The 25398-nt window shown below is 45.1% G+C and overlaps 1 protein-coding gene across 1 annotated transcript; it reads right to left on the bottom strand.

Moving 5' to 3' along the window:
* Positions 1–1051: 1051 nt before the first annotated feature.
* On the bottom strand, positions 1052–23697 carry LOC115310140 (flavin-containing monooxygenase 5-like). Its single transcript, XM_040206515.1, has 3 exons — positions 23465–23697; positions 17930–18347; positions 1052–1096 (listed from the first exon to the last, which is right to left on the bottom strand). The coding sequence occupies exons 1-3, from the start codon at positions 23695–23697 to the stop codon at positions 1052–1054; spliced, it is 696 nt and encodes a 231-aa protein (XP_040062449.1).
* Positions 23698–25398: the final 1701 nt, after the last annotated feature.

Here is a 25398-nt window from a genome sequence, read left to right as displayed (position 1 = left end):
GCCCACTCAAAGACACGAAAAGGCATGAACCAAAACATCGACCGAATTCCCTAGGAAGTCTAGCAGGTGCCCTACTTCCGGTACAAGCATCAAACTTGCGGAGGCTTCACTTGCGTTCGGCTCAGAGAGAAGCTAAGCGGCGGCGCCATCCAGCCCCCTATAGTAGAGTAACTGTATAGGCTCTACTTGCAGAGCCTGAGTATCGCGTTCCTTTTCCTTTCGCCGCCATCTCCGTATTGGCGGAGGAGTGGTCACGTGGGTAGAACTGGATCCGACCTTCATGTGGGAAAGCGGCCTTCCAGAGCGCCGAGTTTCGGGGGGAACATTTTTTCCGCTTTGCGTTTGCAAAATATAGATCCCAGACCAAAATCGAACGAACCGAAAGCTTCCTAAGTCATTGGGCTATTTGTGTATCAACTGGGTACAGTACAATCCCTTTTTTTTATAACGCGAGCGCTGTTTTGGGACATTCGTTTTCATGGTATGTAAAGCAGATGACAGGGACGACGATTGCGTTACGCGCGTCTGCGGCTCCCGCGGAGTGATACGCGATACGGGACCGGCACATCCGGCCATCTTGGCGAGTCGGCGAACTCTTCCTTGAAAGCAGGGGGACGGCGTTTTCGTCCACCGCTGCGTCGTTCACCGAATTGAATTTTGCATGAGCGTTGAAAGAGCCCCGTGAAAATGACAGGCTGCAGCGTTACCAAGTGCACAAATCGCGCAGATAGCGGCAAGAGCTTACACTGAATTCTGCCGTCATGACACGATGTGATACGCCGCCCGGTCTGGCTTTTTCGTATGGGAAGGAGATAATTTTTAATTATTGTCTTTCCTTTTACAATACTCCAAAAAAATTTCTGCCGGCAGCTGTGTGAATAAACATGTTTTAGAGCCTGTAAGTTTTTTGCCTGTTCGTAATTTCTTCAAAGGACCGTGTCGCTGGTAGTAGAATAGTTTAATATGTTTAGCGAAATGTTCAAAATAAAAAAGAAAGCGAGATGTAGGTAGGTGTCACACACTGAAAATAGACAGAGCTCTATCACCCTATTTACGGAATATACTGGTCCATAGGAAAACAGCCAATCTCGTATCCCTGCAACGAATTGGACAGTGTTTTCAAAGACTTGTCCGCATTAAAAAAGAAACGTCGGTGGATTTTTTTTTTTATTACGCAGTTTGCACCTTGCGGCATCTCCCAAAATTTAGAGCACCGTCTAACATCTATTATTCGCGAGACCCTAATGTTTGCGATTCAAGCAAATTTAAAATTTAGCCTAACTTGAAAGCATGCGAAAATTCCTGTCTCCAAGAGCTCTCAATTCGGGCGTCTCGAATTCGTGAAATGGCAAAAACTTTGGATAAAAAAGAAAGAAAAGTTGTGCACTACTTTAGCATGAAAGTGCGGGTGCTCGACATTCCTCAGATTCACATATAATTGGGACGCACGAGGGTAAAGCACTGCTCCGTCTACAAAATATCAAATAAAATGTCAGCTCAAAAAAAAAAAAAGAAAAGTCAGGGGCTGAGCAGCGGCACCCGCTCTTCGATTAAACACGGGAGGAAAATTTGCAAGCCTGCGTTCTTTTGCTTCTTGCGATCGCTCGAGGGGATAGGTCCTCCAAACGTTGTGCAGACAGCGGGCTCACGACGCTATCTGCGTCCCAGCAACAGCGACTTGACGACATCACACGCGACCCGCGGGACCCGCGGGTGCATACGCGGGTGCACTCTTTGCAATCGAGAGGGAAACACACAGAAACAACGGGAGAACGATGGCGGCGCATCCGCGGCTCGTCGCCGCACGCCGCACTATACGCCTCGCAAGTGGGCTCATTTTTGTCTTCTGCGCATGAGAAAGGAAGTAGCGGTGACGTCAGAACGCCGATCCCTGATTGGCTGATCGCGACCCCCATCTCAGCGTCGTCTGCTCCTTTACAACGTCGTCTGCTCCTTTGCAACGTCGTCTGCGTCTGTCTTACCTTTCCTGCGACTTTCGGAAGTGCAGGTTTTTACGAGCGAACTCGACTTCGCCTTTCAGAGAGGGCAGACGAAATAACTCGAGCGGTACGTTGTTTTTGTATAACTACTAGCAGACGCGCATCAAGGAGAGAAGTCAAAGGACTCACTGGCGAGGTGTCCCGAGGCGCCGAGGTTTGTTTGCTAAGAACCGAGTGGTGAGGGTGGTTAGTGTACGCAAGTTCCCTCCCAAATACTTTTTCCCTCCTTTCGTGTGCGGCGAGACTCCTCACTCTTTAACGGCGTCGGCGGGTTGGCGCATTTAACGTCGTCTGCTTGACATCTGCTAGTCAAAGCGATGGCTGCTTTACCTTTTTGCGCTTGTCGGAGATTCACCGCTTTTTTACCGGCGAGAGTCACCGTTGCCTCGGAAAACAAGGAGATGACAAGAGGAAGAGATTGACCTCTTAATCTAAAATCGAGGTCAGCGATCAACGTATAAGACGGGAAGGGTTCACAAGGGTCGCTCGGGCATATTCCATTCAGTACGCCAGCCGGTCGTGGGCAGACGGTCGCCGAGTCGGAGTGCCTGCTAGGCCTATCTGCCGTGCTCGCTTGGTCGTTGTCGGTGGAATCATGGCCGTTGGAGCTTTTCCCGGGTGTTTGTGGATCCAGCGTTCTCGTTCGTCGTGGTCTCTTTCAAGTACTTTTTACTTTTTTCATGCTGCTTGAAGTCGGGACGCGTGAGAAGCGCACGTAGAAAAATAAACGTCCGTTGGTCGTCCCGACTGCGACGCTGTCGGCCATGCTAATTTATTTGATCGTAAGAAGTGGGTAAGACAGCTTCGGAGCCATCGTAGGATTTCGTCGTAACCTGCGCAAAACTTACGAAAATTTTTTTCGTGAATACGAATTTGTTTTCAAGTTTTGTCTTACGCATATTTTTGGCGTAAGATCGTTTCGTGAATCTGGCCTCTTCACTTCCGAAAGTCGCAGGAACGGTAAGACAGACGCAGACGACGTTGCGAGCAGACGACGTTGCAAAGGAGCAGACGACGTTCGGATAGGGGGTCCCGATCAGCCAATCAGGGCTCGGCGTTCTGACGTCATCGCTACCCCCTGCGCAAGAAGCAGACGAACTTGCCCTCCGCATTTTCCTTCCGCAGCGCGCCGCAGCACGCCTCGCGTCTGCGCCTTCGGGCCCCTGCAAAAACCGACCGTGGCTTCCCGCAGTGCTTGGCTCCAGAATGGCACCATTGCGGTACTCTGGTCCGGAGCATATACAGTTACTCTACCTTATAGTAAAGATCAGTGGGTCAACCTTGTGCGAATGAAGTAGTCTCTATACGTTATACTGTCCACCCCCCCCCCCCCCCCCCCCCCCATTTCTTTCGACTGAACACCCTTAACGGCAACGTTCCAAAAGTAATATATTGAGAACAGAGGGCGTCGATTCCCGTTATGAGAAATGAGAGTTGTTCTTAAAAATTGATTATTTGAAGCGCTGATACGTACCGATGCCGGCCATTGTTGCTAAGCCGTCGTCACTCACTGCCGCCGCTTGTCTTCCCAACACGGGAAAGCAGCTGATTCCTGCCGCGGTTGTGTGAGAGGCACCAAGGAAATTCGGCCAGCATTTCTGCGTTGCCTGCAAATACGAACGGAGGACGCGACGGGTTGCAGCCTGCAGCATTTCGAGAATCGTGGAAATTCAGTGGAGACTTCTGCGATCAAACGAGCGCACTGCGGCATCTCTGACGTAACTTCCGCTCGTGGGTTTTACCCGTACATTATCGGCTTTCTGCCAGTGCGTTACTGAGCCCAGGTGTAAACCAGGATTCTTTGCGAAGCGATCAAGCACAGGTAAATAAAACACTGGACTCGTTCGTGTTACAGCTGCTATTTCGGATCTTTTTTTTTTTTTTTTTTTTTTATCACTGCTGCCTGCCTGCGAGATTTATTCTCTGTAATGTATATTCGTCGAATTGCACCGATTGTGACCGATATCAAAACCGCATCTGTGACGTGGTTAGTGTAGTCTTTTTTTAAAGTTTCCCAGCTTAATTTGGTTGAGTACCATAATACTATGTATGGAATATGTTCATACTAAAAATGTTATCATATTCAACTGATGGGACAGAGTTTTAAGCAGTCTAGGGTGCCTCAATACCTCCGTTTCTATAGGGGGAGAGGGGCGTTTTAAGTTATAGCAAGTTCTACCTCTGTATAAAAAAAAAAATGAAAAAAATAAAACTTTCGTCTGTATTTTACATTTACCTATTGTCGCACCGACAATAGGTAAATGTTGTAAACTTTTTATACACCAGAACGTTGTAGGCCAAATATGGCATGCTCTGCTTCCTCAGTCAAGGCCGAATCAGGTATAGCACAAAAAAGCATGCTGGAACCGCCTCTGCTGCTGCGTACAAGGGGACCCATTTCACATTTCTTTCAGTTTTAATATAGGTCTCGTCGATAATTGTGTCATTTACCGTAAAATATTTAAAATCTCAGAGAGCGCCATCTTACAACCAACCTAACGAAGACAAAGAACCCACAGTGTACAAGGAAACGAAAGGATTTATATTCTAGTAAAAGCTGTATAGCAGCGGTATATAGAAAGTAGTATTGAGAATGGAAGTACCTTTGCTTGTTTCTGACATCTAACCATACCTGGAAAATTCACATGACAAGCACAGTTACAAAAGAAAGAGCTTGTTTTATTATATTAAGCAACATTGATATTTTTAATCTGGACAGCATAATTTCATTTTCATGCGACACAAAGGTAGAGGGGTTCAACTAGCTCTACAAAATGCCGTAACGCAATTTGGAGTTCGGTTCTTAAGACACATGATTTTTACCCAAAGACCCTTTCACAAGTCGCCTTCTAGATCACTAGGTTTCGAAATTTGAGGAAAAAGGTCACGGGAGTGGCGTAAAAGGATGGAGGAACCCATCCTAGCAAGTCGCAACACACGCGCCGCAGCTCTGCCCTCTTTGACGCCTCTACGTCATCGTGAAATTGACGCCTGTCACCCGTTTGAGAGACGTTCAAAGCCATCCTCCGGCGAGACGAAGTAGCTGCGCAGTCGTCCCCGAGGCATACCTACACGCATAAACCGGGGTGGGCTGTACTAGAAAGCGGGGAGCAGTTTCTGCGCTTCATAGAGCGACGGCAACCAACCCTGTGTGTCGATGACCGTCACCAGAGCCGTATATGTAGAGAGTTTGGCCATTCGTTGGGAAGTATAGGAGACAAATGAAGCGGCGCCATTGGGTGAAAGCGGGCTGGGCGTGTTCCAGGGCGTCTTCAGAAATTCGAATGTGACCAACCAGAAGCCGGAAATAATACCCTGGCGGTGGTCGCGAGAAACAAACCTGATAACTGCATTGGAGTAACTCTCGATGGCTGAAAATATGGTACACCTGATGTTTCAATCACACTCATCTAAAATGATGGTGGAAGAGTGCGACTAGCGGAAAGATCGACATAATCCTTACGCCAAACGCCGAGCGCCGGGAATCTGCCGTCAGAGCGGTCACACTCTGTCCGCGCAAAACAGAGTTGAGCGGCGCATTCGTTTCTTACATCTTTCTGCATGATCATGATGAAACAACACGTGCACCCTATTTTCAACCACAAAGAGTTACTACACTTCACTCTTACGCACTTATTAAAACCATATACGAACAGAGACCTTCGATGATCGATCGGCTCAGAACTGTTTCACGCTACCACCGCTAGGGGATTCTTTTCGGCTTCTGGTTGGTCAAGAGAGCATGCCAAACCCTCTTTCCGAGTCTGCCGCACGCCCTGGCTCTGTTCGCACCTCCCATTGACCAAACTTTCTACATATACGGCTCTGACCGTCACATATGTTCCGATGCATGTAAAGGTCCTGGAAAGTAACATAAACCTAATGTTCGATGACAAAACAAACCGCTGTTTCGGTCTATTTTTGGGACGTTGAGAAGTTAATGAAAAAAAATGTTGTTTGAATATTATGCGGGATACACGATTTCATCAGATTCCTGTAAGAGTTACTAATTCATGACCAACTGTCTTAAAACCCGTACTGGGCTTTCATCACCAGGCGTTTGTGCCATCGCATGCTTGCACCATCTCTTGGCGGGTTACGGCAGCGCTCCCATAGAAGCCCATGTATTTCATACACAAATATGGTTACAACGCCGGAACGCTACGCTTTGAACAATTTTATGTGCTACTACTCTATTCTGTCACATACCGCTTTTCTTGTGCCAAAATTTCAGGATGATGACGTGTAAACTGCCGGTTCTTCAGTCGAATAATCTTTTCGATATATTGCCACTACGCATACTATTTAAGTTAATCGAAGTCTACAGTTTATTCTTGAGTATAACAAAATTGTTATTACAGTACGAATTAACGAGGTTTCCTCTCCGATATTACGGCAGAATATTGTCACGGATGATAAGTGACGAGGCGATGAATGACCGAGTAAACTGAAAGTTTAATGGGGCGAACTTGTGCCCGAAAATAAAAGAAAAAAGAATGAATAATAACAGAGCGTCGCGGGCGTCGAAGGCGGCGAAGCAGCACGATCGAACGCTGAGGCGAAAAACTGACTCGACAAAGTCGCGGGCGGCCTCTTATCTAGGGTGCGTCGCTATCTCGAAGATTCGGCGAAAGCGGCTCGAGCCTCGCGTGATCGGGGCGAGAATGAACACGCACTTTCTAGAAAACAAAAGCAGGAATAAATGATAGAAGTTACGTGCGGTGCATAAATAAACCAGAACTTTCTGGAGGTCTGTGACCGAGCGTTGCTTTCTCAGCCCTGCGCGCGGCATTATATAGTGTCCAAGATGTGCATTACATCTGAAGAAAAATATATTTTCGAGGTACCTCACACTAATTTTTGAGAAACAACAAAATACAAACGAGAAAAAATTAAAAAAAAATAAAGAAAGAAAACTACAAGATGTGCCATTTGACTACAGTAAAGCACAAAACGGGATAATGTGCCTGGTACTTTTTTTTTTCTCAAAATTAGTTTCTTGGGTTCCTCAGACCAATTTGCTAAATAAGGCGGATTCATTATCGTTTAGATGTTCACTGTCATTTCCAGTATTCTGCTACTGACATAAGCTAGAAAACAAAACAACTGCTTGTATTGAGATAATATAAAATTATAAACGAAATTCAAAATACCTTTTAGTTATGAATATTGCTACGTGATTACAACAGTGACCTTTTCTGTAAGGAAGGGAAGCACTGCGGTGATTGTGCGATTTAGGAGAGGATGATCGTTCTTGTGAACTTAACATTCGATGTCAAACGTAATCTTTCGGCACGTACTAAATATTCACAATAGATTAATTATCCCAATCACCCTGAACACAAACAACAAACAAATAAAAAAATTTCAAAATAGCGTACTGAAATATCCGACTTGATATCTCATTCATCGAAGAGACCAAGATTTGGCATAAGCAGAGGCTTGTATTCGGCGGCCTTAAAGTCTGTGCTTCTTCACCAAAGAAAACTTCGGCCGATCTCAAAATGTTCCCGAACGAGGCCGGGGTGCCTGAATCCGAAACCATGAACTTCAGTCCAACAATGTCTACTTCGAGTCAAGTCGACACAAATATGGCTTAGTTGAGAGGATTTTCTATGGCAGCCGCTTATTCTCAAGGGCCGTAAATTTTGTATTTCAACACCAGTTAACTTCTTAGCTGACCTCAAAAAGCTCCTGGATTAGGCGCGGGTGCAAAACTAAAAACTGAAGATGAACAAATGCGTAAAAAAAGCCGAACCATTTCCACTTTGAGATCAATTTTCTCAACATGGATTCATTTTTTTAAGTATTGGTCGTAGTACCACGATGGGCTTTGAAGTTTATGTTCCGTCTTTATAAGGGAACTCGGTTCCCTTCAAAAAGTTCCCTGGTGATGCGCGAGTACACAAATTTCAAAAGATGAACGAATTCCTAAAATTAGCCGGACCATCCCCACTTTGGGACCAGTTTGTTTTTTAAATAATTTGCTTTACATTACGTTCTATAGTACAGGGACGGACTCGAACTCTCAATTTTAATTTTTGTCTTTAGCTGGGAACTGGATTGTCCTCAAAAGGTTCCCGGCGAGGCGCGGGTGCCCAAATTTCAAAAAATTAACGGAGGCGAAAAAATTTCCGAACCATCCCCGCTTTGAAATACATTTTCTCAAAAAGGGATTTGTTTACGAGTATTTTACATTGTACTAAAATGGGCTGGAGGGCTCTAGATTTTATATACCGCTTTCAGCTGGGTTGTCCTCGAGAAGTTCGCTCGAAGTTCTCCCCTGAGTTTCCTCGAGAAGTGAGCCCCAATTTCAAAAGATGGACGAATGCCTAAAATCAGCCGAACCATCCCCACTGTGGTACCGTTTTTGTCAAAAAGAATTTACTTTGGAGTACTTTCTATGGACCTTTTTGGTGTACTCTCGTCCCCAGCCACCTAATAGGCGTATCCGGTATGGGCGACGAAAAAATACTAAAACGTTTCAACCTGTAACTAGTAAAAAAATAAGGGGGAGGCAAAACGATAATGTGTGACGGTTACGCTTATATCCTAAGTGTATTCTACTAGCGTGGCGACGGCAGCACAATGTTTTCGCCCATACTGGAGGTGACGACAATTCAAGATGGCGGCGCCCTTGAAGAAATGGTCTATAGACCATTCCATTTAGCGCTCTCTGGGCAGCACCTATTTGTTCGATAGCAGCGCCCTCTCCATACATCCGAGAAATTAAGTGGATTTGACGGGGTCAGACGAGAGAGAGGGCACGCGCCCGACTCCGCTAGCAGACGACAAAACGGGAGGTTGCCATTCTCCATCTTTGGGCTGTATCGGCGGGCTCTACCGAACATCGAACTCTCGCTCGTGGCTGCCGTTGTGAAGTGGTTTGCGTTCTTAGAGTAGTTATGGCAACTCCAAAATCAGCCTATAGCTCTCTGTTTTTATATTTCGGTAAATGAACAACTAGCATATCTGTTTTCCGTAACTTAAATAGCAGTTGAGTCAGCCGGCAGTAGTACCCTCAGCTACTGCATGTATTGCGGCAGGAGAGCACGTTTTATTTATTATTTTAGAATTCTACTAATGCTCGCTAGAGGCCTACACCAGTACGAACTTTGCATAGTAAAAAAAGGTACAGCAACCGGACTTACTTTTCGCCGGAGAGACCGGCCAATCAGAAACAGTTTCCCCTATTTCTTTTTTTTTTTTATTTGCACGCAGGTAACGGCACAATTGGACCCTGTTAGTCTTTTTATCTAGCATAATATTACACGACAACTGGCGTGCCAAAATCTGCGCATCTGCGCTTGAAATTTCCAAAATGACGCGATTTTAAACAGAGTTTGCACGCCAGCCGGATACCAGGTACTTCCCACTCGGCGGAGCAGACGACATGCGGGGTGAGAGGGAGAGAGCATTTTTTCTGTCTAGTACCCTGTCTGCTATGACCCTAATGGAACGTTCTATAGTACCAGGTTGGGATCGAGGTCTCTAATATTTTTATATTCTACCTTTAGCTGGGAACTGGGTTGACCTCAGAAAGTTCCCTGGAGAGGCGCGGATGCCGAAAATAAATTAAAAACATGAGCCAGTGCCTAAAAAACTGCCGAACCATTCTCACTTTGAGACCCGTTTCCTCAAAAAGGATTCGTTTGCGAGTATTTGCCGTAGTACAAAGATAGGCTTGAGGGCTCTAAACTTTATATTCTGCGTTCAGCAGGGAACTGGATTTTTCTAAAATGTTTCCTATCGAAACGCAATTACCCATATTAAAAAAAAAAAATTAACGAGCGCGCTAAAAGGGCCGAACCATCCCCAATTTGACACTGGATTTTCAAAAAGAAATCGTTTTCGGTTCTTTGCGAAAACGAAAAATGGGTAAAATAATTCCTATGCCAAAAGGCAGCAAAGCAACCTATGTCTACAACTATAGGCCCATTGCCTTAACTTCGTCGTCATGCAAAGTTTTAGAGCATATAGTTTTCAAACGTTTCAGACGGTTTCTTTCTTGTAACAAGTTTCTGAGCGATTACCAACATGGGTTTCGTGAGGGCCAATTGGCAGTGACCCAGCTTGTAGAAACTGAGCATTTTCTTTGTGAAGTCGATGATGGTAGGGGACATGTAGATATACTTGAAACTTAAGAAGCCATTTGGCAGGGTCAGTCATGGAAAACTACTAATTAAATTGAAATTTGTTTTAGGACATAGTAAAAGTAAAATCCACTTAAGACGCCCCATACAATCGCCACCAGCCCCCGAGAAAAGACTGGTTCTTACCTTTGGCTTTGAGTGCGACCATTTACGTACGACGATTGAAAACTCTGTCTAAGTCGCCTGTTCTGCAATAGATTGCTAGACAGCTGACCAATCGGCGGAGAAGACAACAGCCCGAATCGGGAAGCCGCATGACAACTCGCATACGAAAATGTCAGACCAAATGAGAATGAAATATGTCAGATGCAATCCAGATCTGTGATGGGGCGTGAGAAAATAACTAGTTTTAAACCGGGTGGCAATTTGTGCTCCTTTTTTGTTTTCAGACTGGAAGGAGGGCAATAAAGAACGTTCTAACAACAACTACTGCCCAATTTTGTGTCCACTTTCAATCCGGTCCTTCGCGGCGGGGCTTGAGGAACCCTTTCAACGGAGCGGCGGTGCGCCGGGGGAGCGGCGGTCGACGCTGAGCGAAAAGCAGACTCTTCGGTCACCGGAATGTGGTGAGGAGGTTCAGTGTCCGAGTGGGTTAGCCTACACCAGCTTGGAGCACATGGAGCGAAAGCTCGCGCCGCAGAACCCAGGAATCCTGGGCTAAATCCCCACCCCTAGCCGTTTTGATCTGGGTGAGCATCGTACCGGCGTGCGGTCGTTTATCACTACTGCGTGGTGCACGTGAAAGACCCCAGGCTAGCACTGGCTAAATTTCTCATCTACAACTTGGAGACCACTCCCCTCTTTCCGCGAGGAGACCGAGGAGAGGGGAGTCGCGACTTGGTCAAAACTTACTCTGTCCGCCGAGCCACGCGAAACAAGCGAACACGAGCAAGAGGGCAGCCCAGGTGTCCCACCCAGAATTGCGCAACGAAGGGCGAATCATCGTGTCGACTGTTTGAAATACTTGTTTTCAAACATTACTCGCGTTATGCGAAGTCCCATTTTGGCAGTAACGCGTAATATTGGATGGTTTTAGAAACTTCCACCGCGCTTACCCACTTCACGGATCACTAGTGGCTGTTGCAGGTGGCCTCCACGACGCCAAACACGACTGATATGCGAATTAACCACGTCGCACCTCCGTCCTCAGGTACCTGGTGGCACCATTCCAACCGCATTGCGCAACCGTGATACAACTATAGCTTCCGTTTCTTTGCGGATTCTGGGCGAAAACTACCACTTTTTTGTTTGCGCGAAGTCGATTCAAAAGCCGCTCAAAACTTGCAGGAAAAAACGAACAGAAATGATGTCTTAAATCAGCCACATGTTTTTTTATTACAACACACAAAGAACGTGCCGCATACATGTGCGAACTTTAATTAAAGCTCTCTGCAGAGCACAAATCGAACTACGAAATAGGATTGAGGCAGGATTCCATACAAAACACCCAAGCACGCAATGCCAATATATATCACTTCCACACCGCAACATTGAGTGACAACTTGACACTGAATCGAGGGTCTAACCAAGCACAACACATTTTTGCGACAGACTTTTTTTTTTTTTTTTGCCACCGGAAACGGGAAGGAAAACGTTAGTTCGAACGCAATAGATCGATAATGCGCTAAATTAGCTTATAGTACCTAAAATGGGAAGAAAAAAGGGACGCAAGTGATCTGTAATAAATTATTTACGTTTATTATTGCATCAAACACCGCCTATACAACATAGAAGTTCGAATGTGAAACTACTCTGAAGAACGCAGATCACAATGCAGACAACTTTAGCTTTAGCTGTTTAAGCGTCACGGCGATTGTGCGCTAGAGATCGGCAAGAACAGGGTGAACGTCCGTTGAAAGCATGGGGTAAGCACAATGTACTTACGAGAACAACAAACTCCAAACGTGTAATCCCAGATCCCTGGTTCGCAACAACACCGAAAGTGAAGCTGTCAGAAACACTCAACGTCGCTCCACTTAAAGCCGGCATACACCCTCTTCAAACGCGAAGTCGGCACGGAAACGAAAATCTTCATCCGGACAAGGACCGCACACTGCACAGCAACGCGGGCAAACGATGAAGTGTCGTCGCACCACCGCGCTCGCGCAGCTCGTACCGCTGCGCGTTTTCCGCGATCAAAATGTTAACACAAACACTGGAACTGATCATCAAAGCTGACAAAACGCAACATTATAGTGTGTTCTTGGGGCATAATTGTGTTTCCCAGTTTCTTTTTTTTTTTTATTCTACAAAATCTACAATGGCCAATACAAAGGCATTTTGTTGGAACTAGTTCTTCAAGTCGTAGGAACACGGTGTCAGTGTGCCCCTTTTCGTTTTCGTCGTCCGTAGTTGCTCGTTCCTTCTCTTCTCCACAGCGTCCGCACCGATCGTCTCTGACCGCATGTGTTTCTGTGTTGTTGTTTTTTTGTTTTTTCTCGTTTATGCTGCGCGCAAGTGCACAGAGAAGCAACGGCGCGGTCGCCATGCGCCGTTGGCTGAGCCAGCCGCCGGCGCCGCCGAATTATGGCCGAACCGCGACGGGGATGCCGCTCGCGATCCTTCTAGGGCAGCCGACCCAACGCCTGTGCCCGCCTTGTGAGTGTCAAAATGTCTCGCATTATCAAAGTCATATGGATGCGTCAAAAGTACGCCAATATTACGACGGAGAGCTGGCCGCCAGAGCAGTGGAAGGAGCATGGCAGCTAAAGCCCCTAGATGTGTAGGCGTGTGTCATCCAAGTAGCGTTAAATATGCCAGTGGACGATGCTTGTGTTTCAAGCGGCCCCTGGAAGCAAATGGCGGAGCAGCACTGAAATAAGCAGCCCATAAAAGCGAATGAGCGCAGAGCACCCCCTCATGGCAAGTGACTTCCGCGTTTCCACAACAATGATCGGCGGTATTTGAAAGCGTGAATGTGACTGAGGTACTCTTACCGTACACTTTTAAAAAAAGGGTACTGTAGTACCCTCCTTAAGGGGGTAACCGACTTGCACACAGGGCAACCCCTTTTGGAGGTAACGTTACCCCCTACAACGACGGTGCAAACGTACCCCCTACGTTAGGGTGCAACCTTGCCTCCTTTCGGAGGTAACCTTAGTTCCTTTTGGTGCTAAAAGTGCATCCTTTCAGGGTCAGCCTTTACCTCCTTTAGGGGGGAAGTTTAACCCTTTTAAGAGGTAAGACGACATAATTGAGGGCGCTGCTTTTACCTGCTTTAGGAGGGAACTATGATCCACTTTGGAATTAAATGTAAACGATGAGGAAAACAACACTGAAAACGCGGACTACGAAGGACAAACAAGACAGGACAGTGCTGTCCTGTCGTGTTTGTTCTTCGTAGTCCGCACTTTCCGAGCTGTTTTCCCCATCATGTATAACAGCAACTAACTGGCACAGTTTACCACCTTATTACAGGTTAAATGTACACTTGACGGAATCACTTTTACCCCCTAAAGAAAGGTACTATGGCCCTCTGTGCGTGTGATAGTACATGCTTCATGGGTGGGCTTTATAATAGATGAAGACGACCTAATTCTGAAAGTAAATGACAAAGTTTTATTGTGGCTGTCACAAACAAAATGGCCTAAAAATCAATGGCATGACTATACATCTTATAAAAATTCTAAGATGAAACCACTAAGCGCAATAAAGGCATCTGGAACAACACTTTCCAATACAAAACTTGAAAGTATAAAACAGAGAGGACAAGGACGGGAACAAGACATCATTCATTTAGCAACAACATAGAATGGTACAACGATAAAACAGCCCCCCAAGGGTCTCAACGTTCTCAAAGAGGAAAAAAGGAGATACTAGTTATAAAGGAGAGGTTATACACTAAATAGAAAAGTTTGAAAAGCGGATCAGTAATCTAGATATCTCCGATTACTTAGAATTCGACCTTTGTCATTGTCAGTGATAATGCAGAATTATTCTTGTTTGCAGTCCAAAAAGGGAAATGTACTATAAATATAAGAGTTTAAAAAGCATGTAGGCGTCACGACGAGATGTCAGTATTCTAGTCATCTCTGGTGTTAAGAATTCGACCTCTGTCTTTGTCAATGATAATGAAGGTGCAGAAATGTTGTTGTTAACAGTTGTTGTTAACAGGCAAATGATTCGATGATTTCTCTCCCAAATCTGTTGTTGTGCCCACCCAGTATTTTAGTATCAGAAAAATGAGGAGTACAGTCATCGCATGTGCGGCTGTGAACGAAAATAGGGTGATACGACTCAGTTGAAGCCTTTGATGCTTCCAAGTTGTGTTCTCTGAGTCAGTGGTTGACACATCTCCCAGTCTGACCAATGTACTGACTGCCACAGCTTAGCGGAATCGAATAAACCTTTCTTTCTTCGCATTCTACGAACTTTTTGGCATGTTTTATATTACACCCTCGGGGACTGTCGCTCCCATTAACCTTTTTGCACATCTGTTTGAGGCGCATACGACAAGAAAAAACCACGTTCGTGTCGAATTTGGACGCGATTGACCTTAAACGGTGCGCGGAATTGTGCATGTAGGGAATCACAGCGAAAGGACCTTTCTTTTTTGAAACAGCTTGCGGAAGTTGTGGTTTGATAATGAACCTCTCAAGGGTGGAACGAAGTAGGTCAGCAGGAAAGCCTGCTTTTTCTAACCTGTGCTGCTGCAACTTGAGGCTACTTTCGGAGATATGCGTGCACGACTTGGAGAATGAGGACTTGAAAAGTGACCTTACTAGGCCATGCTTAATGGACTTGGAGTGCGCACTGGTGAAAGGAAGGACTGGTTTCTCCGACCTCTGCTGGAAGGCCCAACAAACACCTGAGGAATGAGGATGCAATCGTAAATCCAGAAACTGTAATCCTTCCACTGAAGAATTTTCCTTGGTAAAAATTAGCCCTGCCGCAAAGTCTTGGAAAACTTCAAAGATGCGGTCAGCGGACGCAGCGTCTGGATAAATGACCAAGTAATCGTCAACATACCTAAAAACTGGGCAACCCTGGAAGGACTTTTTCAGCTGATCGTTAATAGCCCTGTCAACAAAAAGAAGAAATATTTCACTGAGGTCAGGTGCAAGGTAAGAGCCTATGCAAACTCCCTTCTTTTGTCTGTAAATATTTCCTTCGTATTCTACCAAAAGTACACTGTAAATAGTATCTATCAGGTCGATGAAGCCCTCAACCGAAACACCGGAGGAATTTTGAAAGTCGCAAATTACGTGTTCATGGGTTGCATTAGTCACAGAATCTAAGATGAGTTTTGGTTCTAGGCTGTAATACATATCTTCAATGTCGAAAGACATAACTGAATGTGGGATGGAACAAAAATGAAGCGAATCGAAGCGGGGGATTATTTCAATGGAGTTTTGGACTCTTGAAAGGCTGAGGGAGGATGATATTAGACAAATGTTTTTGTAGATAACGACCCAGAGGCTTTTGCCAACAACCAATTTCTGAATTTATGCTCCTGAAGGGAACTCCATACTTGTGAGATTTTGCAGTAAAGAACACAGACAAATACTGTTTGGCAGGACTACCAATGACGTTCTTAAGAGAGGTCAGGTTCAAGGAGGAACAAAGTTCCTTTCCCCTCGAACGCAGTCAACCCGAGGGCATAGTTTTTAAGGGCTCAAAATTCTTTGAAAAGGCATCGAGAACCTTATCATTAAAAGCACTTTCTTCTAAAATTACGAAAACACCCGTTTTGTCCGATTCAAGTAATTTTAGGTGTTCATGGCGAAGTTCTTGCACAGCCGCACGCAGTGGAAGCCTGCTTGGCCGAGGGGGTTGATGGTGACACACTGCACGCACTGCCGAGCCCAGAAAGTCTTGCCGTTGATGTTCAGGTATAGACGACGCGACTTGATGCACAGAGGCTAGCTGGTCCACCTTCAACGAAGAAAGATCTGGAGCAAACTTTGGTCCCCTCGACAGCAGATCCATTGTGGCAGCGGAGAACTTTTTTGTAGAAAGCATCACGGGAGGTTCAAACTTGGTGGTCTTTACCTGTAGACACGAGGTGTTGACTTCCTTGGGCAGTATAGGCTCTTGCCGAGCGCTCCGAACCCTATATAAAATCTAACGGAAATGTAACGCTCTGCCTGTTTATAATGTAAAGCATTACATGTATAGAATACTGTAAATTATAATATATTTTTTCTGCTCCGCGTACCAGCGCGGAGCGCATGGAGTGAAAGCTCGCAATGCAGAGCCCAGGGATCCTGGATTCAATCCCCACCCCTGCCCGCTTCGATCTGGATGAGCATTGAAACGGCGAGCAGTCGTGTTTCACTACTGCCTGGTGCACGTTAAAGACCCCAGGCTGTAAAACACTGGCCAAATTTCTCATTTACAGCTGAGAGACAATTCGCACGTTGAGGCAGGGAAACGTCCGGCTGTATAAACATACAAAGACCCAATTTGTTTTAAATGCCTACGCTGCAGATAAGCGTACCGGAGCCTGTGCTTAGTGCAGTAGAATGCCTTCCTTGTCAGAACTCGCGCGTAAAACTGGCACTTTCAAAAGCAACGCTGTCGTCTGCGACGTGGAGTGTAGAGATTTTACATGGTATGTCAAATTAGTCACTTTAGAAAGTGAATGTATCAGGTCCATGCTTATAATGAACGAAAATTTAGAATCTAACAGTCAAAAGCCGAGAGTGAAAAAGTTGGTTTGAAAAAGAGCCTCATCGAAGTTTCCCATGAGTGAGGCAATGTGGACGCAAGCAGCTCCGTTTGCTTGCATGCAAAATCGTTTTTTTTTTGTTTTTGTTTTTTCGCGAGCAAAGGTACCACGCATTGTCCTGATCCTGTTGACGTGTGTGTCTTCTGTAATGCCTACGCTGCACAATGCTTACGTGGAGAGCGCATGTAGACTACATGACATTTAAAGCTAACCGTGTGCTAAATTGTTTCAGGAGGAATTTTCGCAAGTGTCCTTCCAATTAAAAAAAAAAACACCCTGTTTGTTTCTAATGTGAGGCCTATTATGGAGCACGCTTGCGTGCTCAGGGACCCCAAAGAACGCTATCTAGAACAGAAAATTGAACAAATCGAGAACAAAGCTGGTAGGTTCGTTACAAAAAATTACAATTTCAATGTGTTACTGCCCTAAAACGTCAATTAGACTGGGAACCTCTGAACTCTAGAAGACGCCGCCTCCGTTTAAAATTTTTGCATAGGATCTATTATGATCAAACTGGACTGGATAAAACTAAATCAATTGAACTGCCGCACTTTGTGTCACGCAGATTCGATCATTCCAAAAAAAAAAAAAATAGAGAATTTTGAGCTAGGATTAATATACTCAAATTCTCATTTTTCCCGAATACCGTTGAACAATGAAACGTATTGCCAGAGTAAATAATTTCAATTCCATCGTCTGATAATTTTTTTTGACAAACTGTCACGTGACAGCTGGGAATAAGGAAAGTGCATTTTCTCTTTTTTCACTTGTAATCAAAATGCTTGGTCTGTAACACGGTGCTTTGTGTCTTCATACCTTTGCTTGTACGAAAAATTATATTGGTGGCTAAAGCTTAATACCATTGTAGATTCATTTGCTAAAATGTTATAGTTTTGCAAGCCAATTTTTTGTTTTGCGAGCTTGCTTTTTTTTTTCGTGTGTTTCTGTATTTGACGGCTGTAATTCTTGTGCAAATGTATCCTCACACCTTCCGCCCCCCCCCCCCCCTCTCCTGCAATAATGCCTCTTGGCGCTGCGGGGTAACATGTAATAAATAAATAAATAAAGTAATACAATGTGTCCGCCCTCAAGCAGATCAGACTCACCTCGGCAGCCACATGGCACGCGTCAACGGCAGCGTCGACGCCGGAGTTTCCGATGCCAACGACGGCAACCCTCCTGTCCTTGAACTGGTCCGGGACCTTGAGGCTGTGCGTGTGAACGATCCTGCCCTTGAATTTCTCCTGGCCCTTGAACGTGGGAACGTTAGGGAACCTGTAGTGCCTCGAGGCCACTAACACTGCGTCAAAGGTCTCTCTGCACTCCACGTCACCGTTGAGATCCTTGATGACGACGTCCCAGCGACCAGTGGAGTCGTAGTCCTCACCTTGTGTTACCCGGAGGACTTCGCGACGCAGGCGCACTTTACCCGTGATGCCAAAATGGTCTGCGTAGCTCCTGATGTACGCCAACATCCTGGTATGGTGCATGAAGTTGGGAGCCTCTTTGGGAGGGGGAAAGTCGCTGCAGAAATAGAGAACAGTGAACGCTGTCTTGGCATATAGGCCTTTATAAATAGTGACGATAAGAGAAGAATAACAGTTAATTAGTATGAAAATGAATATTCGAGCAATCAATCAAGCACTAGAATAAAAGCAATGCAGAGTGAAAAAAATACATCATGTCTTCACAAAAAATGGGGTGTATATGAAGATAGATACAAATTAATTGCATAAAAGAACACCCTCAATACAATATTCGCATGACCTATGGCTAAGAGATCCTTATGGTTGGCTGCGAATCAATTGGTGGTCGTCCGCGAGTTGCATGTGCTAGAAATCCTGGTGCGCGGGCTGATTCACCGATATCAAAGGGACCTAAGGTACTTTTAAGCTGGCCCAATGAATGGGAAATAACACTAGAATTTTCTACTTATGTGCTAGGAAAGTAAGTTGCCTCAGATACACATCTCATGATGACGCGAATGCCAAGAGATGATCCCTTACGATGAAAAGGAGCTGAGCTAGTTGATTATACATACTTGTAATGTGAGGAGAAATAGGATATCCGACCAGCGATCGGATGTCTTTTATCCTATCTCTCCTCATATACTTTGTGTAAGTTCATCTGGTTTCATAATTAAAAAAAAAAAAAATGATGCTTGTTTTTCTTTTTAAATTTTTTGTTTTGATGTGTAAAGGCTGCAATCTAAAATTGTAGTCTTGTTCAAGATTGTAGTCTAGGGCACAAACGTAAGCATTAAAATATGGTGCCGCCTAATACTAATTTAAAGTAAAACGAGCCGGTATCGTTTCTCCGTATAGTGTCGAGAACTGTAGATCTAGAATAATCGGGCAATCTAGGCCACTTTGTCTCCATTTTGAACTTTAGGCGCAGTTCGCTCATAGAACCTCTTGGAGAAGGAGCTTTATTAAAAAAAAAACAAGTAAAAAAAAAAAAAAAAAACAACTACAATGTGTGGCCATAGAGAGATGGGAGATAATACCAAACAAAAAATCCAAATGAAGCAGTTTTGGCAGCACATTTAATAATTTTAATTGTTTCGAGACATTCTCTCTTAAATTATACACGTATTACGTTCATAACAATTCTCAAGATAGATAACATTAGGAGAGGGTATTGGTTAAACATCTTAGTATTCGAACACATTCCAACGAAGGCTGTCGGTGTTTGACGTGTTTTTGTGTTTCCTGTGTCTCCTTTTGCCTTCGCATACCAAGATGCTCGACATAGTGTCGGTGTTTTGCGTCTGATCTATTGAATTCAAATCATGCTAACTAAAAATTATTAAAGACAGAGGAACGACAACAATCCCATTTGCGGGCCTTCTGACAGAGAAAATGTGGTAAACAACCATGATCAACCATCAAATTGGACTGCGCGTCTTTTTATTGAAAAAAAATAACATAATACGTCAAAGGTTCTTTTAAGGCGTATTATGCTATATCGAATGTATGGTTGAATATCTTTCTTTCTCAATAGGGGGCGCTTTCGCAAACAATGCACAAGTGAACTTGCAAACGCATTTATCTTTGCACTTGAATCGCGCTTCAATGAAGCGGCAGTTGGTCAGGCTGCTCAGCGCCTCCTGTCAATGATTGCCGTTGAGTCCACCATTTTCATAACACCTATTTCGTAGTTCTCTTTAAAACATCCTATTTGAGAATTAGAAACGGAGAAGACGCTTTCGTCTTGGCAACGCTGCGGAAACGCTACACCCCGCACAGCTTTTCTTCTGTAGCGGGCGGTTCAGAAAACTCCGGCGTTGAATTTCTACTTTGGCCCTGCGCTTTTCGATCCAACTTCAAAAACACTGAATCATAAGGTATGAGTATGAGTAGGGATCCGTGTTTTCGGAGCCTATTTTTCGTGAAATTCGGAGGGTGTTTTTCGAAGTTTTTTTTAGGGAAAATTCGGTGTTTATCGGAGTTTATTTTTTTAGCAAGTCCCCGATTTTCTAAAATTTGGATATTAATTTCGCGGTGTTTCTTATTAAAAATAATAAATAATAAACGGATGCAAAACGTACTCCTGATAAAAGAATAAAACGGCGCTTGTATCAATTAAGATTTCTTCAGTTGAATTTGGCGTTGGTGTCATTGGCAATACTAATTTGTCCCACGACAAAAGTTGCACACAAGTGTGGCTTCGATAAACCTTGATACCTTAAAATCAATAAACTGCCGGAGGTATCCGCAAGGAAGCTCATAATCATCCCATCAATCTATCCCGCGGCCGCGCGAGGTGGAGTGGTTATGGATGTAATAGAGATGATTCAACTGCCCCTCTTCCCTATTTTATACAATATCTATGGTCCATAGGTTTCACTGTTACCCACAGAAACATACCCAATCCTTTCTCTAAATCCCAAACTCCATGGCCCAAACTGCAAACCAAAAGACTGGCTTTTGTCGTGACACGAATGGTACGATCACCTGTTTCCCTGAACCAACCTTGACGAGACAAGCCGTAAGACCCCCTTTTGACACCGGTCCGAGGCTTCAAATATAATTGTGGTGTCATTTTCCCAGGACCATTACTCCTGCGCTGCTCAAATTATAAAAAAATAAAATAAAAAATACTTTTTTGTTGTTGTTGTGGAAAAGGGGGGGGGGGGGGGGGGGGGTTATGGGCACATCAAAATTCGGAGCTTATCGGATAAATCCGAATTGACAAAAATTTTACCGGCGGATGTTTTTCGAGGTTTTTCAGATTTATCCGAAAACACGGAATCCCTAGGTATGAGCAACTGAGGCTGCGCTTCTCGCTCCCCGTTTTGTTCCTTGCTTTTTATATCGGAAAGCGCTGCGTTCTCACAACCTGTCAAATAATCATAAACTGATCGAATAAACCCTTGTCTTGAGCTGGTAGTTGGTACTTTTGCGAAACGGAATACCGCGGATATAAGCAGCCTTTGCTTTAGTGAGCGCCGGGTTTTCAGACGATGACGAAAATATCGCTCCAGATTTGAGAGCTTCTGATGTAGCGAATGTTTCACCGAAACTTTTCACTTGCACCTTGTTTCCCTGATAAGTGTAATTTATATAAAAAAAATACCAGCAACTTTCTCAAGGTCATCGAAAGAAAGAAAGCTTTCCCAAACATATTTCACACTACCGATGTACGTGTGTCCCTCTCTGCCCCCCCAGCCCCCCCCCCCCCCCCCCTCCAAAAGAAAATCTAAACAGATGAGCAAATACAGAGTTTATTTATCGCAAAATTAAAATAGGCATCGCTGAAGGCTTATCCTACACCAAAAAGCAGCGCTAGAGCTCCGAACCAGATTACAAAGTTTCAGTAATATGCGTTGTCTTATGAAAAGTTGTGATATTTTAAAATTGTTTAATGAAAAAACGGGGTCCATTTTTTCCCGTTTTTGGAGACTGGCACCATAGAGCTCTTTGTATTTTTTTATTATTACATACTGCAGCCCCGTTGGGGCTATTGCAGGAGTGGGGAGAAAAATCACAGTTCATAGAATTCAATACTCAATAAGACAGAATTATTGCAGCTGACAGAATTCGAGAACTCCGTCAGCTGCAATCTTTTATTTGAAAAATTCTGAAAATTGCCTATAACTTTTGAATAACATATTATTCTTGGTTATAACATTTTGGCATTTGGTTCGGTCCTCTAGCGATACATTTCGGCGGAAAATGACGGTTCGGTGATGCATACATTTTTCAGTTACTAAAACCGTTTGGTTTTAGTTTTTTTAGGGGCGGGACACCCTGTACACTTTAAGATTATATTACTCCCAAACCACAAGTGATTGTTTTTTTTTTATTTTACCTTAAGCTTTAAGGGTACTTTCTAATGAACCTTTATAGAATGCATACGAGCTGAATATCGGCTGGATTCTGTGCAAAAGTGTCTAGCTCGAGTGTAATGGGAAAAGGTTACACAAAGATCAGGGCAACATAAAGGATACAACCCATAGTAGAGAATGCCAAAAAAAACGAAGGCGCTCTTAATCAGAATTAATCGTCGAAACTCGTAACGAGGCGTAAATATTTTCTCGAGATCTGCCAAGCGACTCAGTGGGAATCGAACCTCGGTTTGAGCGATCCACAGCCCGACGCCTTTGCTTGGCGCCTCGAGGAGACGCGAAAGAGAATGGACAGCAGCAGGACGCGGGAGGCGGCAAGAACAGGCAACAGTCAGTGCACGCACCATAGGATAACGCAGTGGGAGTATGACGTCACATCTTCGCATAGAAGCCAGTATTTAAATTAGCGGGTGCAATAAACTTCCACTCGCGATTCCCTCAATTCAAGTGCACTAAGGCTTCAATGCGCTATGTGCTACACGCAATTTCGCGAGACGCAGAGCCCAGATACTCCTACTGTGGAAATACATCTTACATCGCTCTTTTGCATTGTAGATAGCGCGCTGTCAGCGCCGAATCAGGTTGGAAACCCTCGTCTGAGAAAACGCACGCGCATCCCGCTGTCCACGCTGTCGCGCTTTCGCGCTCCGCGGAAGGCTTGCGATTTCTCGGAGGCAGCCGTCTCTGCTCCACAAACCCGGCGGAAATGCTGGGTTGTACGTTTTGCGGTGCTCGTGAAGTAAGCCAGAGAGATTGCGTGCCTGCCGAAGGTACCTCTACGAACATGCTGGATGTGCTTGGGGTTGATCGTTCCCTATTTTTGCTGTCTCTTGATCGAGCAAGACTTTACTCTGTTTCATGCTTAGTGTAAAACGCTCTCCAAGCTGCTACCGCGAGCATGGGGTTTGATCTCGTAGATCATTTGCACACGTTCTCTCGCAAACAAAACCATAGATGAAGCCACGCGCTCCTGCCAGTAACTTTGACAGCGTTTTATACTAAACTAAATTCATTGGATCCTGGGAAAGTAGCGCCAAGCTCCCCGTATGGTTGCCATTTTGATTCATGTAATATAATTTCTATATCACCTCTCCATTCTTTGTTAGCCGATCTCAGTAGACCTATTGCTAAATTACCCAAGCATCAAGGATAATGCTGGGAATGTATGTACGCGCGCCACACGCACTCGCATTCAAATATAAACCATTCGAAGCAAAGCTGAATCAAACAAAAACCAGGTTTGGGAGAAACCTGACTCCCAAGACGGTCAAAAGTATTCTAGAATACGTGCCTGAATGCGCCCAGTACCTTGCTGCTCTTTATGACGGTAGACCGCATGACGGACGGTAGGCCTTCCTGGCTGTCGCCGCGGTAGGCCCACAGGCCACCCAGGCTGGACGACAGCTCGCAGATGACTGGCTCGAAGCCCTCGTCATGCATCTGACGTGCAGCGAGGATGCCGCTCGATCCGCCTCCCACAATGCAGACCCGCAGTGGCCCTTTGTCATTGCTGATGCGCTGCATGATACTAAAAAAAATCTCAATTAATTTTAGGCCCTCTCCTTTCTCTAACCTTTAACCCATACAAAAATGGTCTATGGACGTCTATGGAAAATCCTATGGTGAGCTATCACCTTCTATGGCCCTCTATGGTCAGCCATAAGAAACCATAAAACACGCTATAGCCACCTATAGAAAAATGTATGTCTTCAAAGCTTTAGAATCTCGACCATTCCGATTTCTATACCTGGCTATAGAATAATTTAGGACTACGCAGCTATAGACTCGCGACTATTCAATATTCTTTAGCAAGCTATAGACATATGTATGTCCTTGATGCTATAGATCCGCGACTATTGAATGTGCTTTAGCCGGCTATAGAGTGGAGTATGTCCCTAAATCTATAGAATCGCGACCATTGAATTTTCTTTAGCCGACTCTATAGCATTTTATGTCACCGAAGCTATAGGCCTCTGACCTTTCAATGTTCTTTAGTCGGCTACAGAGTGGTGTATGTCCCTAAGCCTATAGACTCGCGACCATCGAACTTTCTTTAGCCGTCTCTATAGCGTTTTATGTCACCTAAGCTATAGGCCTCCGACCTTACAATGTGCTTTAGCCGGCTATAGAGGGATGTATGTCTCCCGAGCTATAGACTCGCGACCATCCAATTTTTTTAGTCGGCTCAATGGTTTGCTTAGGCTATAGGCCCGCGACCCTTTTTTTTTTTTTTTTTTTTTTTTACTGCAGATGTACGAAAGTGGAAGAGAGTCATTCATGCGCTCGATCGGGGCGAGAATTTTCTTCAGCCAGGTTAACGGGGCGTACGTCGCCGCGGCTATACGCCCGCGATCACAAAAGCTTCCTTAGCTGCCTATAGGACTATTGCAGTTTTGCCGGCTGCTTTCCCTGCGCATTGCCTTATTTCGGCGTTGACGTCATCTCAATCTTCCGTTTTTTAGCTCTAATTATCTGTCGTTTCCAGTGTATTTTGTAAGTGTATGTATTTCGTAGCGCGCCTTCTACTTTGTCCGTGTCCCTGCCATGCTTTTATTTCTTTCTGCCTCCTGTGTTAAATATATTTAATGTTTTTTGTGTATATTTCGTCGTTCTCGACGGGGCGTCAAGAACGCTGCTTACGCCACTACAGAGGTGAGCTTTACTCTTGTCACGACGGTTTATCGCGCTATAAAGCCGTCTACTGGACTCGTATAAAGTCTCGAGAGGGCTGTTTCGAATGCCGGTGCACATGTCATCGGTGTAGGTAGAGCAACGACGTAGCAATCGCGACGCGAGAGCTGACTGCGCCTCGATCTGGCCGGCCGCGCTCGCTCTGTGGAAATGTAAGCTTGGGACTCCCGAGCCCTGTTAGCTTACTGAAGATGCAAGACACTACTTGGTCGTCGCGAATCCTTTGCCCATCGAATGGCTTCGAAGCCGTTCCAGCGCCCGGCGTATACCCTACGCAGTGTCCTCCAACAACCGTTCGCACAGCATCGGAACCCTCCGTCTGCGAGCCCCGGCGGTTCGCCGTCGCGGGTTTTATGTTCGCGGAAGTTCATGTTCGCGGTGTTTCATATTCGCCGCAGGAGTTCATAAAATGCTCCAATTGAAATCGCGACGATAAATCGTCGGCGCTCGCAGACTGCCAGTAGGCTCCTGACAGTCGCTGACAGGCGCTGCTGCCTAGGGTACGCCGAGCACTGGAACGTTTTCGCCGGCGTT

Source organism: Ixodes scapularis, unplaced genomic scaffold, assembly GCF_016920785.2.
Source record: "Ixodes scapularis isolate PalLabHiFi unplaced genomic scaffold, ASM1692078v2 ptg001583l_1__unscaffolded, whole genome shotgun sequence".
In the NCBI taxonomy this organism is placed as follows: Eukaryota; Metazoa; Arthropoda; class Arachnida; order Ixodida; family Ixodidae; genus Ixodes; species Ixodes scapularis.
This window is presented reverse-complemented; position numbering and strand designations above follow the sequence as displayed.

Excerpts from the sequence above, each read along its gene's own strand:
- LOC115310140 (XM_040206515.1), bottom strand. The coding sequence starts at position 23,697 with ATGCAGCGCATCAGCAATGACAAAGGGCCACTGCGGGTCTGCATTGTG. Across the intron at positions 18,348-23,464 it reads AAGGTACTGGGCGCATTCAG|CGACTTTCCCCCTCCCAAAG; the intron begins GCACGTATTCTA and ends CTATTTCTGCAG. Across the intron at positions 1,097-17,929 it reads CGTGCCATGTGGCTGCCGAG|GGATACGAGATTGGCTGTTT; the intron begins GTGAGTCTGATC and ends AATTCGTTGCAG.